This window comes from Heliangelus exortis, chromosome 5, assembly GCF_036169615.1.
Source record: "Heliangelus exortis chromosome 5, bHelExo1.hap1, whole genome shotgun sequence".
Classification (NCBI taxonomy): Eukaryota; Metazoa; Chordata; class Aves; order Apodiformes; family Trochilidae; genus Heliangelus; species Heliangelus exortis.
The window spans coordinates 6,880,837-6,894,831 of record NC_092426.1 but is presented as its reverse complement, the minus strand read 5'-3'; the positions used below and the strand labels follow the sequence as shown (position 1 = coordinate 6,894,831).

The following is a 13,995-nucleotide window of genomic DNA, read 5'->3' as shown; positions in this document are numbered from 1 at the left end:
GAAAGGAATCTGCTGCCACCCACAGGGGATTCTGGTGCCTGAATCAGTCTTTCTGCCAACGTTTTGCCTCCCCTGTCTTTGCCTCAGAGTCAATTACAAGGATGTTTTAAACGTGCTCTCCCACCCAAACAGCTTGTCAAATGAAGGCACAAACCACACATTTGCATATGCATTGTCTGATCATGAAGTCATCCCCAAGTAAGCACACATCAAGGCTCTTGTGGTATTCAGTGCTAAAAGGCAGGAAACAGCTCAGCATTTTGCATGCAAAAGTGGTCTGCCACATTTGAATATTTATCATGAGATGTCAGGGATAGAGCAGTTTTGATCTATGAATATTCAATACATTTTTCCTGTTTGAAGTTGTCAATTAGCATCCTTCTAATGATAATCAGTGCTTTATTCTGGATCTCGACCAATTGTACCACAGGTAATAAGGGACCTGACCTCTCCTGCTCACAGGGAGATACAAAACCAGTCACATTTTTGGAGGCTGTGTCTCTGGGTGTCTTTTGATGCTTTGATTTTTGTGACTCAAGTGTCACACTGCAAAATAGGCTTATTTATAAACATATCCCCACCAATACAAGAAGGTAAATAGATTCTTTTCATAGGCTCACACTACTAATTCTGTCAACAAAATACAATGCAACAAGGCACAAGCCAAAAGTAAACTAACACTAAGTTAGTTTCACAGTTCACAGTTTATGCAGGTGGATTTTATGTAGCAAAGAAATTGTCTGTTTAATTTTAGCACTTAGACAGAGGAACTCCAATGAAGCCTCCTTTTGGTGGCCACCTGCCACCAAAGATTATACTGTCCTGCCCTGTTGCAAAAATAGCAAAAGACAAAGTAAGACAGTGCTTCTGCTTCTCCAGTGCAAAGCCTGACATCTTTGTTTAGCCTCACCTTCACTGGGAATTTAAGAAAATAAATCAGGCTTTTTACTGGAACCGCTGAGTTAGTTATACATATTATATATGTATATATATATATATAATATATATATATACGCACACATACCTGCCATATGCTGTGGGGGGAAACAATAAACCCTGGCAGACAGACATGTGAAACAACAGAGACCACTGTGTATGTTTGGAAGTAACAAGAAATTCATCAGTGCTTGTTGTGGCTGTTTAGAGAAACTTGCTATAAGCTGAGCTGCACAAATTACCCAGCGTGCTCCTGAAAATACTTCAAGTATTCCAGTTTTTGACAGGTAAGCATTGAATACAGCCAAATTGTCCCAAACCTCCTTCTTGTGCTGACAGGTAGAGTACAGAAAGCACTGTTTGACCAGGGGAAATTCTCAACTCAGCATCTTGCAGAGTTTTGGTCTGCTGTGAGTGCTGTGCTAGAGAGGAAGTTATGAGTATCAGTCAAGAGAAAGTTGCTTATCAGTGGCACCAACTGCCCTTCATTGGCACCTGCTTCTCATTTGGACACACTGACATTGGAACATTAATTTACAGCTTATCCAAGAGCAATCCTGGGAAATAACATCAAAATCCTAGCATTACCCTGACTTTATACCACTGTTACAGCACAAAATGCACATTCATCTACTTCACTGATGATTGCTAATTTTACTCAAGCCACAAATCCATGCTGGGTGATGAGAGTGTGATGATCAAGTATTTTAAGCACTGTATTTTTCACCTGCAAATGTTCCTCCATCTCATGCTCCACAGGCCCCTTATGACTGATATTGCTAAGCAGGCATCCAGCCTCTGCTGCCCAGCTGTCCACCTCTCCAAGGAGCTCTTCAATCTTCTCCAGGCTCCCTGGAAGCTCCTTGGTCTTCTCAGCATCATCTGTGCTCTCTTCACCAAGCTATAAACAAAGAGCAGGGTAAGATGTTCACCCCATCACTGGTTTATGGGTCTCCCCACTACACTCCTGCAACACACAGTCACCACTTAGGGTTACTTCTCAGCTTTTCCTCCCAACAGGGATTGAAAAAATAAGTACCAGACATCCTGGTAAATAAACTACATGAGGTTCAGTTCTCCAACCCTGAGAGCAGGTGAGAGAGTGCAACCTGTGCCTGCCCCCTCCCCTGTAAACAAGCACCCACAGCCACACTGCTATGGAGAATAATTCCTGGGCTGCTGCAGCATTCCCTGGGCAATGCCAAGGAATTGTCCAAGAGAACAGCAGATAGTGTTGGTCAAATCCAGAACAGGCAGAAGGCTTACAGATGATACTGGCAGTCAAAGGCCAGAGGCCAAGCATTTTCCATTGACTTTTTATACATGAATATTATTAATATATATATACTATAGTAATAATGTCAAAAGCAACATCTGAACTCCTGAAGTCTTTTAGTCCTTGAAAGGGTACAAGAGGCCTCTTTATCCCTGCTTTCATGAACACAATTCTTATTAGGGATTTTTCTAGGAAACTCTGGATTTCCCTTACCGCTGAGAAAATGTTTCCTGTGATCTTGCGACCTCACTAAGCTCATCTCCTACAGAAATGTTGTAATTTTTTATTACTGTTTATTGCCACAATGGTACCTTTAATAAATGTCAGTGAAAGACTCAGCTTAGAAAACTAAGAGCTCTAATATTCCCAGGCAGAATGAAAATGTCATCCTTGTGAAAGCACTCTAGGAAACTGAATATATGTATCATTAAACAGGTTGTATAGGAATTTATAGCAGCCTAAAAACCTGTCAAGTGAGCTAGTGTCAAGTTGCACAACCCTAGAAATATTGATGCAGCAATAATTACTTTCTACTAGCTGAGATTTTTTTTTTCTGCTAGGCAGAGATTATACAATTTAGCAAAGGCTCACAAGCTCTTAACAAACTCATTATTTCCACTTCTAGAACCGAAGAAAGAGCTTTATTTGACAATAAGATTTCCTTTTATAAGTGGTTTTAAAATTACCATTTAAAGGAAAGGAGTCTTTAACTTAGTCACAAAGACTTAAGAACAGGATACCTCTGTGCATTCTCGGTTCCTCCTGTTTTAAAACTGGCAATGTTGAGTTGCCTGAAAGAAATACTGACCTTTGATTAGCAAGCTGGCAAGTCTAGAAAATATGACTTTGGACACTGTATGGTGAAAGAGTCATATGAAAGCAGTAACTTACAAAGTGTGTCCTCTTGATGAATTTAGCCCATCTCCTATTAAGTTTCTTCAGCTCTTTGGCAATATTTGATCCCACTTGCTCCTTGCTGACTTCGATGAGATAGTTTCCAGCTTCATTTAAGGAACCATGAACCGTATTCCACTTTGCCAGAATCTCAGCAGGAATCTAGACAGAAGCATTGAAATAATTTAAAGCAGAACCCTGCCAGAAGTTTATTTCCAAAACGAGAAACAGAAAAGCAACAACCACCACCACTTTCATGTATAATGCTTTCCTTCCAAAAGGCTTCCAAGTATCTGTCATTCCAAAGAGAAATCCAACTACTTACCTCTCTTGGATGCTCATTTCGGTTTTCTTCCAGCCATGTCCTCAGTAATTGGATGTTTTCTGTATAATTATTCCAGGAAGATAGGACTTTCTCTAGGGTAGTATGTACTTTGGAAATATAGTCTCTGCACATAGAAATCTTTGACTCCACTGTCCTAAAAAGTTTTCTAATTTCTTGAGGATCTCCAGCTAGGACATCAAATAGGGACTATCATTACACATTTGGAAACAGAGAGCTTAATTACATAGAAGCAGTATTCTAAAACACAAATGGCAAATAAAACTGGTGGCAGCACATCAGTTCAAAACAGAGGTCTTCACATCAGTTTATGTGCACAAACTTACCTAAGTCAGGATTGCTTATGTTTTTGTTTTTCAAATCTTCACAGATGTGAGTAGCAGTTTCTAGTTGCGTTTCAAGTCTCTTTTCTTCAATGAAGTTCTGCCCAAAGTGAAAAGTAATTGGCATGGGAAACACTAACCCACACAAAACTAGGTAGGAAATGCAGCTTGGGATACATTTTGTTCAATATGAGACCATAACCTGCAGGTTAAACACACACTGAACAAAGCCCATCCAGCCACTCCTCTGCACCCTTTAGTCTGAAACAGACCTGTTCTTTTTCTGCTCGTACAGAGAGTAACTTAGATGTGAATATTAATTCCTGAATGCTATTGCCTGAGTCACAGCCCTGCATGAGTCAGGACTGTTTATTTCAGAAGGTTATGGCCCTGAGGCGATGTTGAGAAACGGCATCTGGAACAAGTCAGGCCACATAAGTCAAAAAGTGATGAAAGTGAAAGGTGGGTTTTCCTGCATGCACAGAAAGATGGACGTGCCCAGTTCCTGACACAGATCAAGTAAGATTTGTGAGAAAGGGTGAGAGAGGAAGAAAGGAGAGCAGAGGAGGAGAAATGTGCTTTAAACTTTCATGCAAGGAATGAGAGGGTTGATCTTCAGTCTCCCTCTGTCTGACCTACATCACACTCCAGATCTCCCCACTCCTACAGATGTTCTATCTAGGAGGCTGCAAAACAGCCTCTCCTGTGGCCACCAGAAACTTGGGCCACCAAGCCACCACTCAGCCAGGAATGCACATCATGGGACAGAAGGAGAGCCAGCAACAAGCCTGCAGCTCGTAGGGAAAGCTCAATATTCTGTCAGCTTGATAAAGAGCATGAACCACAAATGCAGAAATACCATGACAATATTTATGAAACCAACTGAATCAAGAAACTCAGCATGGATTAACTCTGTACTCCCATGTCATCACAGGGTAAGGCTAATACTGCTCAGGAAATCTGATATTGCATACAATGTTGTTGTCTCCTTCTACAGTTCTGATGCTAGTGAAATTCCCACTAATTTAAGTAAGAAGTTGCCAGTCTGAAAAGACTCTGAGAAATTCTTTAGAACCTCCTCTAAGATGGAATTCAGGGGGAGTCCCATTAACTGAAGATAGGGCAAAACTGGTAACATAAGCATTTTCATCCCTCTGCCTCTAGTCTTGATAGATCTTTGGCAGTATTTGGGGTAAGATAAACCATCCCCTCCCATAGGCCTACATGTAGCATCATTCTAATAACTTGAGCCCAGAAGCTGAGCTAAGAAAAAAGTATAACAAAACAAGACAATTCATATTCACCACGAAGTGTAAGGAGGTAAGGTAGCTGTAAAAGAGACAACAGCAAAAAGTTGTATGAGCCAGCACTGTGGGGAGTGGTTGGTTTTGAAGATAGCAGCAACTGAACTACCCCAGAGGTTTGAGTTAGGGAAGGGCTGGTACTGCTGGCCCTATAAATAGTCTGGAAAGAAATAAATCTTCTCAGTAAAGGAGTAAATAAGGGCAGAGGGAAAATTCCAAACAGTCAGAGCTCACTCCAAAGTGAAGAGTTCTCATTCAGAGAAAAATGGGAGAGAAAGGTTCTATGGAAGTCTACCTGTGCTTCTCTGCATAAATCCCAGATCTCACAAGTCTACCATGCTCCTACCAACTACTGTAGTATCTTCAGATGAGGATACACACAGCCATGCACCAAAGAGAAATGGGGAAGAAGAATTATTGCCAGGGTGTGACACACTGATTTTAAACTTACATTCCAACTTCTCAGCAGTGATTCCACAGATTCTTTTGTCCCATATTTCATGTCCCAGATATTTAGCTTTAACATCACCTCATTGGCAATAGCTGAGCACAGTCCATAGTGGTATTCAAGAAAGGTGTTGGAGTTTGTGCAACGAATATTGTTGAATCTGCAAACAGTGAAAAGTTGACTCAAAATCATTGGCTATATAATGCATTAATGTATAAGATTTTTAGCCTAAAACCTCGGAATTACATATATGTAAACATTATGTTGCTATAAGAGCAAAACTTTAAGATAACAACAGTTCATTTTTTTTAACTAGCAACAATTTTGAGTCAATACTAACTGCTCAATTAATGAAAAACCTTTAAGGCCCAAAAAAGAGGTCTCTGCTATCTGCATGTCAAAAGGTGTCCTCAGGCTACAATCACAATTCAATGGTCGTTTTTTAAAATACCCTTCAACAGATAAATGGGGTTGTACAACCTGTAGAGCTAAGTGATTTTAAAGGTGAAAATAAAAAATTAGATAATCCACACCCCCAGAAAAATTTTTACATTCAAAATACCCATGTTTCCTACCCATAGTGTGTGTTTCCTATCCATCCTAACAAAGGGCACTTGAAAAGTTCCTGCTATTGAGCTCCACTTCCTTACACATAATTAGACATTCATTGGACCAGTCAGCTCTGCAGGACAGCAGCCTGTGTTTAGGTGGAAAATGCTCTTTTTTTGCAAGGCATCAATAAAATATATGCTTTGTTCAGAGTATTAGAGCAAGGCAATAGCAGAGATAGAATAGTAAAAGTAGAGGGGATTTGAAGATCTTACCTTCTTTGCATTTCCTCTAACTTTTCAGGCAAGACTAGTGGCATATTGTTCTCATCTTCATTCTTAAATGATTGAAGGGTGTCCAAGTTAGAGTCAAAACAATCCATCAAGCCCTGGGGAGAATAAAACATAGTAAGCCACTCATTTTAATTCTAGAGTTTAATTTAATTTCACCTGGGAATCTGCAAGTCATCTGACATTAGGGCGAGAGCTCTTAAGAACAAGTCAGCCCAAGGCATCCTTGCAGTGTTTTTACTCATTAGTGAGTGCAATGAAAGTTCTTATCTCATCACCTTTGGAATTGCATTTTAGTGCAATCCTGCATCATTTCTTTTACCACTGTGCATCTAGTTAAATAAAAGGAACATGAACCTATACTACCCATGCTATCTATTTTTTCCTCAATTTCACTATCATCTTTAGGACAAAAAAGTGGCATTGTAACAGTTTCAGGATATTAGGTTGTTCTTTTCTATGTGTTAGCAAAACCTGTTGAATAAGCTTATTATTATATGTCACACTTGCATAATACTTCATTTGAATACTCAACAAATTCCTACCTAATACCATTAGATGCATTTTGCATTAACCCTCTGATGGCCACTACCACTTCATTGGGGAACATTTTATGGGAATCTGTGTCAGAGTCAATTTCTCAACATGAAAATTAAACATAAAATGCATTGGACTGAAGATAAACATATTCATAAATGGCATATAAAGAAATGTGATAAAAGTTAATCATGTATGTAATAAAATTTGCCTCAAAGCATGTTATTGGAAATTGCTAAATCCTGGGGCAGCCCTCAAGCCCCAAAAGAGTGCACAGGTTTTAATTAAATATTTGATTTCACAGCCTTAATACTATTCCAGTGGGCAGTTATAGACATAAGTGATCTTATGAAAACTTCCCATTACAAGGCACCACCCTGGCAACAAGATCCCTACATGTGACTTACTAAAAGAACTGACTAGAGGAAGGAGAGTGAAAAAAATGATCAGCAGAATGTCATCCTATCAGAAAAAGTGGATTTGACAGAAACCAAGTATTTTGGGCTTCTTCTTAACTTAGTGATTTTATCTATGTGTTCAATAGGAAAAAAGAAATCTCTAAACCAATAACATCTCTCTCTTCGTCTGATTCTTATAAATGTTTTAACTACGAAGCCTGAACAACAAAAAGCATAGATAAAAATGGCTACATTCTGGCAAGGCTGTTATCAGTTAAAAAGCCATCTCTCATATCACGAGCTAACTAGCAGCAGTTCAAAAAAGTGGTGCTCAAGCCACTCACAAGAATCTCTGCTTTCCATTCTTTCAAATTCTCTCTTAAGTACACATCACAAAAACATCCAACTTCCCTCTTGTTCATAAAAACACACCTACAGAGTTATGATGATCAATCAGACATCAACACATCTACTCTTTTTAAGGCTTTCAAACTCAAAAGAATGTTTGAACTATTATCAGTGTAAAGATTTCAAGATCAGAATAAATAACTTGCATGGCACTGAAGTACCAAAATACCTCCCATTGCTTTGAATGGAACTGCAGAATGATTCAGCAAATACTTAACTTTAAGCACACAAACTGCATCAACTCACTGGAACGTAACCCTGAGCCCAACTGCTTTTCTGAACAGGTATGTGTTAGGCACAGATGTAAAGAAGATAAGGATGCAATTACTCTGAGTTATTACTTAACAAACAAGTTGGAGGAACCACATTAAAAAGAAGAGTGTAATTTACTCATTCACATAGTACTCAAATTTAATCTCACCCCAGTGAAGTAAGAAACTTTCCTTATAGACTGTTGCAGTTATTTAATTAAACTCATTGCTGTTCAAAGGTATGTTCAGAAGAGCTTTTCATCCTCAGGAGATAAACATATCCACACCACTTCCCAAAATGTCAAATAGTAATTCCAAGTGCTTTGCTAGGCCAGACTGGAGCATGTTCCTTTGTGATCAACATACCTTGAATATTACAATTATTTCTCTGAGGACAAACATTGCTTTGAATGGGTCCTGCAGATCAGGCAAATCTTCTGCCTGTAGATGTTCCACCTCCTGAAGCCAGGCCTCAATGCTATCCAGAGGGGAGGGCAACATCTGATCCAGCTTCACTTTCCATTCATTAATCTTAAAAAGAAAAACAAGTGATTAAATTTCTCATTGCTATTTTCTAGCCCATCCTCATGAAACTAACGTATGTTCCATAGGCTGATGCTCTAGACATCCCAGAAAAAAACAAACAAAAATACAGTTGTCACTACACAGAAAAGGAGCTACCAATGAAGTCATCTTAAAATCAGCCATGTTTACCTGAGACCCAGACTTGCTCCCCAGCCCATAATCTCTGCAACACTACAGAGAATTTGGCTGTTACTATCCTTGGCTGGTGACCACCTCAAGACCCAATAGCATGGAAATTTACACTAAGCTAGTTGAAAAATAGAGGGGAAACAGGGATACTCTGGACAGCTTCCCATCACAGTGCTGGCAGGGGAGTTCTCTCTTCCATAAACAGTAATTACCAGCAAGGCCCAACACATTGGCATTGGAATGGGCTGCCCAGGGAGGTGGTGGATTCTCTGTCCATGGAGGTTTTTAAGAAGAGACTGATGTGGCACTCAGTGCCATGGTCTGGTAACCACAGCAGTAGTGGATTAAAAGTTGGACTTCTAATGATCTCAGAGGTCCTTTCCAACCTGGCTAATTATGTGATTCTGTGATCCCACTTGCAGTAGAGGGAGACAACACAGCCAACCCCATTGCAAAGCACTGACCAGCCAGATCTCACTCTATCCATGCCATGGGGAAGAATGCATTAACACTTCCCAGCTGCATCATTATCTGAGAAATAATTATGTCCCCAGGGAACATTCTAAGCATAAATAGGCCAAAAACTTTGATCAGAAGAGTGCTCCAAGATAATCAGACAGAAATCATTTTTCACAGGCATCTCACTATTCTGAGGCTCAGGAGGCAGAGAGCAATACACACTCCTCTTGCCTCCTCCTGGGCACTATACACCACCCGGTTTGCCTGAACTTCAGGGTCAGGGTCAATACCTCTTCTATCAACCTAAATAAAGTATCACTTACCCACTTTTCCCTGTGTGAGTTTGTGGAATAGACTTAGGCTTCTTCTATGATTTTTCATTAAACACATTCACTCTGGTAACAAAATGAGATAGAAACACCTCTGACCTGGGAACACAGTTTATCCCACTCTTCTCTCATCTGATGTTGGCTTTCACTCAGCTCAGCTTCACTTCTTTTTGATAACAACACAGGTAGAAAGGTTTTTTTTTCTTGGTTAAATGCTTCCATAAATGACATCATTTCCTAGGGAAAAAAAGGAAGAGCAGCAATTCACAGAACACTTCAGATGTAAGCTCACAGAGCCAAGTGCTGCCTTTGAATGCATTAGTATGACTCCCATTAACTTCAAAGGGTGTGATGCATGGAAAGGCAAGATAGCAGGAAAGAGGCAGACATGTCTCCAGGCAGTATTTGAGTCTGAAATTGTAGGTGCTATTCACTAACAAAATCTGTTTTTATTATGATGTCAGTGCAGTTAGGACATGGTTTTCCCATTCCCACTAAGAGAAAGGGAAAATTCCTCCCCTCACAGTCCCTCATGGGACATTTTATTACAAGCTCTGGCTACAATGGAAACCAAAGAAAATTTACTTCAGGCACAATCTACAACAAACATTTCAACTGCTCCTCTACAACATTGGTTGGGTAAAACCAACTGCTATTATTACCACAGACATGGCAAAGGTGACCCTGTAAATGGCTTCTGTGCTTGAATCTTGTTCAAGTCTTCAACTGTGTCAATTAATTGAAAGACACTACTTTGCTCCAAAAACACCTTGTTCTGCTCAGACACCAAGCAGCATATATCTGTTTCCTAACAGAAAAAAATTCTTGTTATTCTCCCCTCAGTCATTTAAGGGCATTTACCACATTCACTGTCAAATTTCCAATTCTTATTTAAAAGTTTACTTAACACTTCAGTTTAGGGAAGATGAAAAGCTGTGTTTCTGGGAATATTTTAAAGATTTCTTCCTGAAAATGAAGTTAAATATGAAATACAACTTACTTTGTACTTCTGGTAATACGTTTCATTCTCTGTGTCAGTCAGCAATTTTGCTAACTTCTTCTCCTGTGCATCCACCCAACTCCTGGCCTCTCGTACTTTCTCCTGGTAATTAGAGCACAAATTTTTATTTTTCCATTTTGCAAACCTTGTTTTTAATTTACATTGTGCTGTAAAACAACACACACTGAGCATATGATAAACCCCATTCCAAGTCATTGAAGACCAAATAAAAATTCCTGGGGAATCTAATGAGTTTTGGGTCAGGCACTACTATAGAGTAAGACCAAAGTTGTAAAGCCTGGCACCTGGATATGAGAAGGTATCTTAAAAGAGGAGCCTGACTGCAGTCCTGTTGAAAGGAGGTTATTAGAATGGATATATGTGACTATCCAATTAATACATAAACTCTCACAGGAGAATACAGAGAATAGAAAACTTGGTTTTCCAACCAGTATGATCTGTGACTAATTCTTTTCATTTTACATGTGAGCTATTCAATTTAAAGCTGGGTTGTTCTGCTCAGATTTGCTGTTCTGTCTACCTCTACCCCAATATTTACACACAGACTCCAGAGCACATATGAAGTCAACCAGGATTGAAAATGTTCCCTGTAATAGTTAAATGAAAAAACAAGACAAATTCCACAACACTTCCACCTTCATCATTGAAAATTCCATCACACTGAGTGCTGAGCACTGGAAGGTTCAAGCCAATTCAGACCTCTCAGTAGCTGCATCAGAGGATCTGCTACCTGACTGTTACTGAGTCAGGTTATAAACTGCCAAAGAAAGTTCTGATATTCTTGGCATCCATGATGCACATTCATTTAAAGATGCCTCAGTGACACACCACATACATACCTGTGTGTCTTCTTCAGTTTCAGGCAAATTCCTGGAGTATTGCAAAAACTGAGCCACATAAGTCATGATTGATTTTTCATCCGGATTCATAATGTCAACATCTACAAGAGCCAATACATCATTTACATAATTATGCAGCCTTCTAGGCCTGATCACATAATTATACACTATACTGCAGTTATAAAAACACATTACCATAAGCATGTTTATTTTGCAGCAGCTCAGTTAACATACCACCGACAGAAATTAATAAGTAATGAACTTTTTTTTCCTAGTGAATTTTTAAATATAACATAATTAACTAGTGAAAAGTTTCTCCCATGAATGGGAAAGTTTTACATCCTTTATTCTGCAAATTGCTCCTGTACTTGCTGCCAATTCAAAAACTCTACAAATCCTAAGGACGTTACAGTTAAAGATTAATGTTCCATTTCACACTTAAGCACAGTCTTACTTTTTCCTGTATTACAAGATACCATGTAGGATTTTATCAATCTCACTCCCGATAATAAAGATTTTTAAAAAGCAACTTATTTACCTTCAGGTTCCAGAAGCCGTGGAATATTCAACTCCAGTTCTGCAATTCTGAAAGCCTCTTTTAGGTTTTCCTTATTGCTTCTAGTTTTTGCCTTCTCCAAATCAACTAGACCTGGTCGTAAGGTTTGGATGATGGCTAAAAAAGCCAATCCACTTCGCCAGCTTGACTTGAAATCAGTCACACTGATAGCACCATGCCTATCCCCAAAAATGATTAGAAACAAAATGTTACAGCCTGTTGCCTCAGCTGTCCCAAGTACAAATTAAGTAACAGAATAAAAATTCAGTAAAATGGAGTATAAACCAAATTCGGTGAGTTACAGAGAACCTTGCGACTGAATTTCTGCAGAAGCTGGGTCAGACAGTACTACCAATTGCTACAGTGACAAATTTTGTCCTGTAAAATGACTAAATGTTTTTATCTTCTGTTTCATAAAGCCTTGCTGATCTGAAATCCCTTCTGAACACTACCTCTGTGCTCAATATCTGTGCATTCTACAGGATGGAAAAGCAACAAGAAAAGTACTGAAGAACATTTAGATACTTATTTGTCTGTACGGGCATCGAGTACTGGAATCACCTCTGGCATTTTAGAAAAACCCAGACCTCAAAAGTGACCAATTACTACAGAAAAAATATATTTCTTTTTTTCTTTTTTCTTGTTTGGCTCAGTGTCTTTAAAAGATTTTCTATCAAGCAGTGCCCAGACAGTTCTGCAAGGTGCCCAGCTTGGCAAGCCACAGTGAATGCTGGGACAGCTTTCCAGGAAAAGACCATCTATTATGAATATATTACAGTATAGAAAAGAGATGGAGTTTTGGGTGATCAAATTCAGTTACAAAATACAGATCAGGACTTAGAAGCTTTGTTCTTTTACCAAAAACTACAGGATTCACTGACAACAAAATCATTCAGTGTAATCACAGTTCAGAAAGGATGCTACAAAACAGACAGCAATATTTCTGAAAAAGAAAAACAAGAAAAAAGAAAAATGAAAATTAAATGGACAGAGTGCTGGTTGTTACATGCCAGCCAATCTTGTCCTGATAAAACACAGCTAAAAGCTAAATTTCAGTGCCTGAAAACATTCTCCCAGCAGAAAGTGATGTGCTAATGAAGACATTTATTCCTACTAAAAACATGGAAGGTTATTAAGATGTTGTTAGAATATAAAGCAACCAAAGAGCTGGAGAGGAAGGGCTAACACTAATGTAAAATATATTTGAAATGTCCTAGAGTGAAGCAGCAGCCCTTGAAGAAAATGTAAAGCCTGTCCCACGAAGGTAATACCTGTATCTGCTCTGCACTGTGCACTGTGAATACTCCCCCTGAAATCAACAGCCTGTACAACAAGCACAAGCAAGCACCTTGATAGAACTGGGGACTAGGGCCCCTAGGACTAGAGTCCTTCCTAGGGATCAGGCACTGTTTTGACAGAAAAATATGAGATATGGGAATCCTAGAAATCCTATGGTTTTCATTTAAAAAAATAAAAAGTTCACTGAAATTTTGTTAACCAGTGCCAACCATGAGGATTAAAAGAGCAAATCACATAAGCGTTCCACTAAACATCACACAGAAGCCCCTAGAAGCTAAGCCAAACAACTCATTTTATATTGTGGTATTATTAGTAGGATTAGGTTCATGTTATTAGATTTAAAGGACTCATGTCAAAACATTCAGGGCCTGATTGATGTTAAAAGTACTGATAACAACATCTGAGATCTAAAGGATTTTCTGCTGAACTGTCACTAAGTAATTTTAAAAAAACAACAAACAAGTGGGACAATATCAACATGTTTAAAGTAGTAAATACAACACATGACATACTATTTCTAAGTCTTGGATGCAACTTACAGTGAGCATTGTTCTTTTGCCCACAACAAAAGAGCCTTTGTAGCTGAGATCTTCCACCGTTCCTTAATTTTGGCACTTTTTTTAGCTGATCTGCTTGCCTTTGGAGAGGAGTCAACAGCACTTGAACAATCAAGTGAAGGCTGATTGTAAGCACAAGCAAGTGTCCTGGCAAGTTCTTCAATCTGTTGGAGATGATGGGAGAGTTAATCAGGCTTCACTGAAAAATTACAAAGACATCAATAGCAGAAAACCAGAGATAATTAGAAAGCACTCAATCACAGC

The 13,995-nt window shown here is 39.0% G+C and overlaps 1 protein-coding gene across 5 annotated transcripts in view; it reads right to left on the bottom strand.

Annotated features, from left to right (window-relative positions):
- LOC139796858 (nesprin-2-like) overlaps positions 1 to 13,995 on the bottom strand; it is a 178,812-nt gene that overhangs the window by 132,854 nt on the left and 31,963 nt on the right. For all 5 annotated transcript variants that reach the window (XM_071745335.1, XM_071745336.1, XM_071745337.1 and 2 more), the window contains exons 7-18: positions 13,714 to 13,895; positions 11,858 to 12,054; positions 11,320 to 11,420; positions 10,460 to 10,561; positions 9,559 to 9,696; positions 8,324 to 8,488; positions 6,349 to 6,461; positions 5,528 to 5,684; positions 3,776 to 3,872; positions 3,432 to 3,619; positions 3,104 to 3,268; positions 1,664 to 1,837 (exon numbers count right to left, since the gene is read on the bottom strand). In XM_071745335.1, the coding sequence (XP_071601436.1) occupies positions 1,664 to 1,837; positions 3,104 to 3,268; positions 3,432 to 3,619; positions 3,776 to 3,872; positions 5,528 to 5,684; positions 6,349 to 6,461; positions 8,324 to 8,488; positions 9,559 to 9,696; positions 10,460 to 10,561; positions 11,320 to 11,420; positions 11,858 to 12,054; positions 13,714 to 13,895 (1,779 nt within the window). The remainder of the gene's footprint in view (positions 1 to 1,663; positions 1,838 to 3,103; positions 3,269 to 3,431; positions 3,620 to 3,775; positions 3,873 to 5,527; positions 5,685 to 6,348; positions 6,462 to 8,323; positions 8,489 to 9,558; positions 9,697 to 10,459; positions 10,562 to 11,319; positions 11,421 to 11,857; positions 12,055 to 13,713; positions 13,896 to 13,995) is intronic.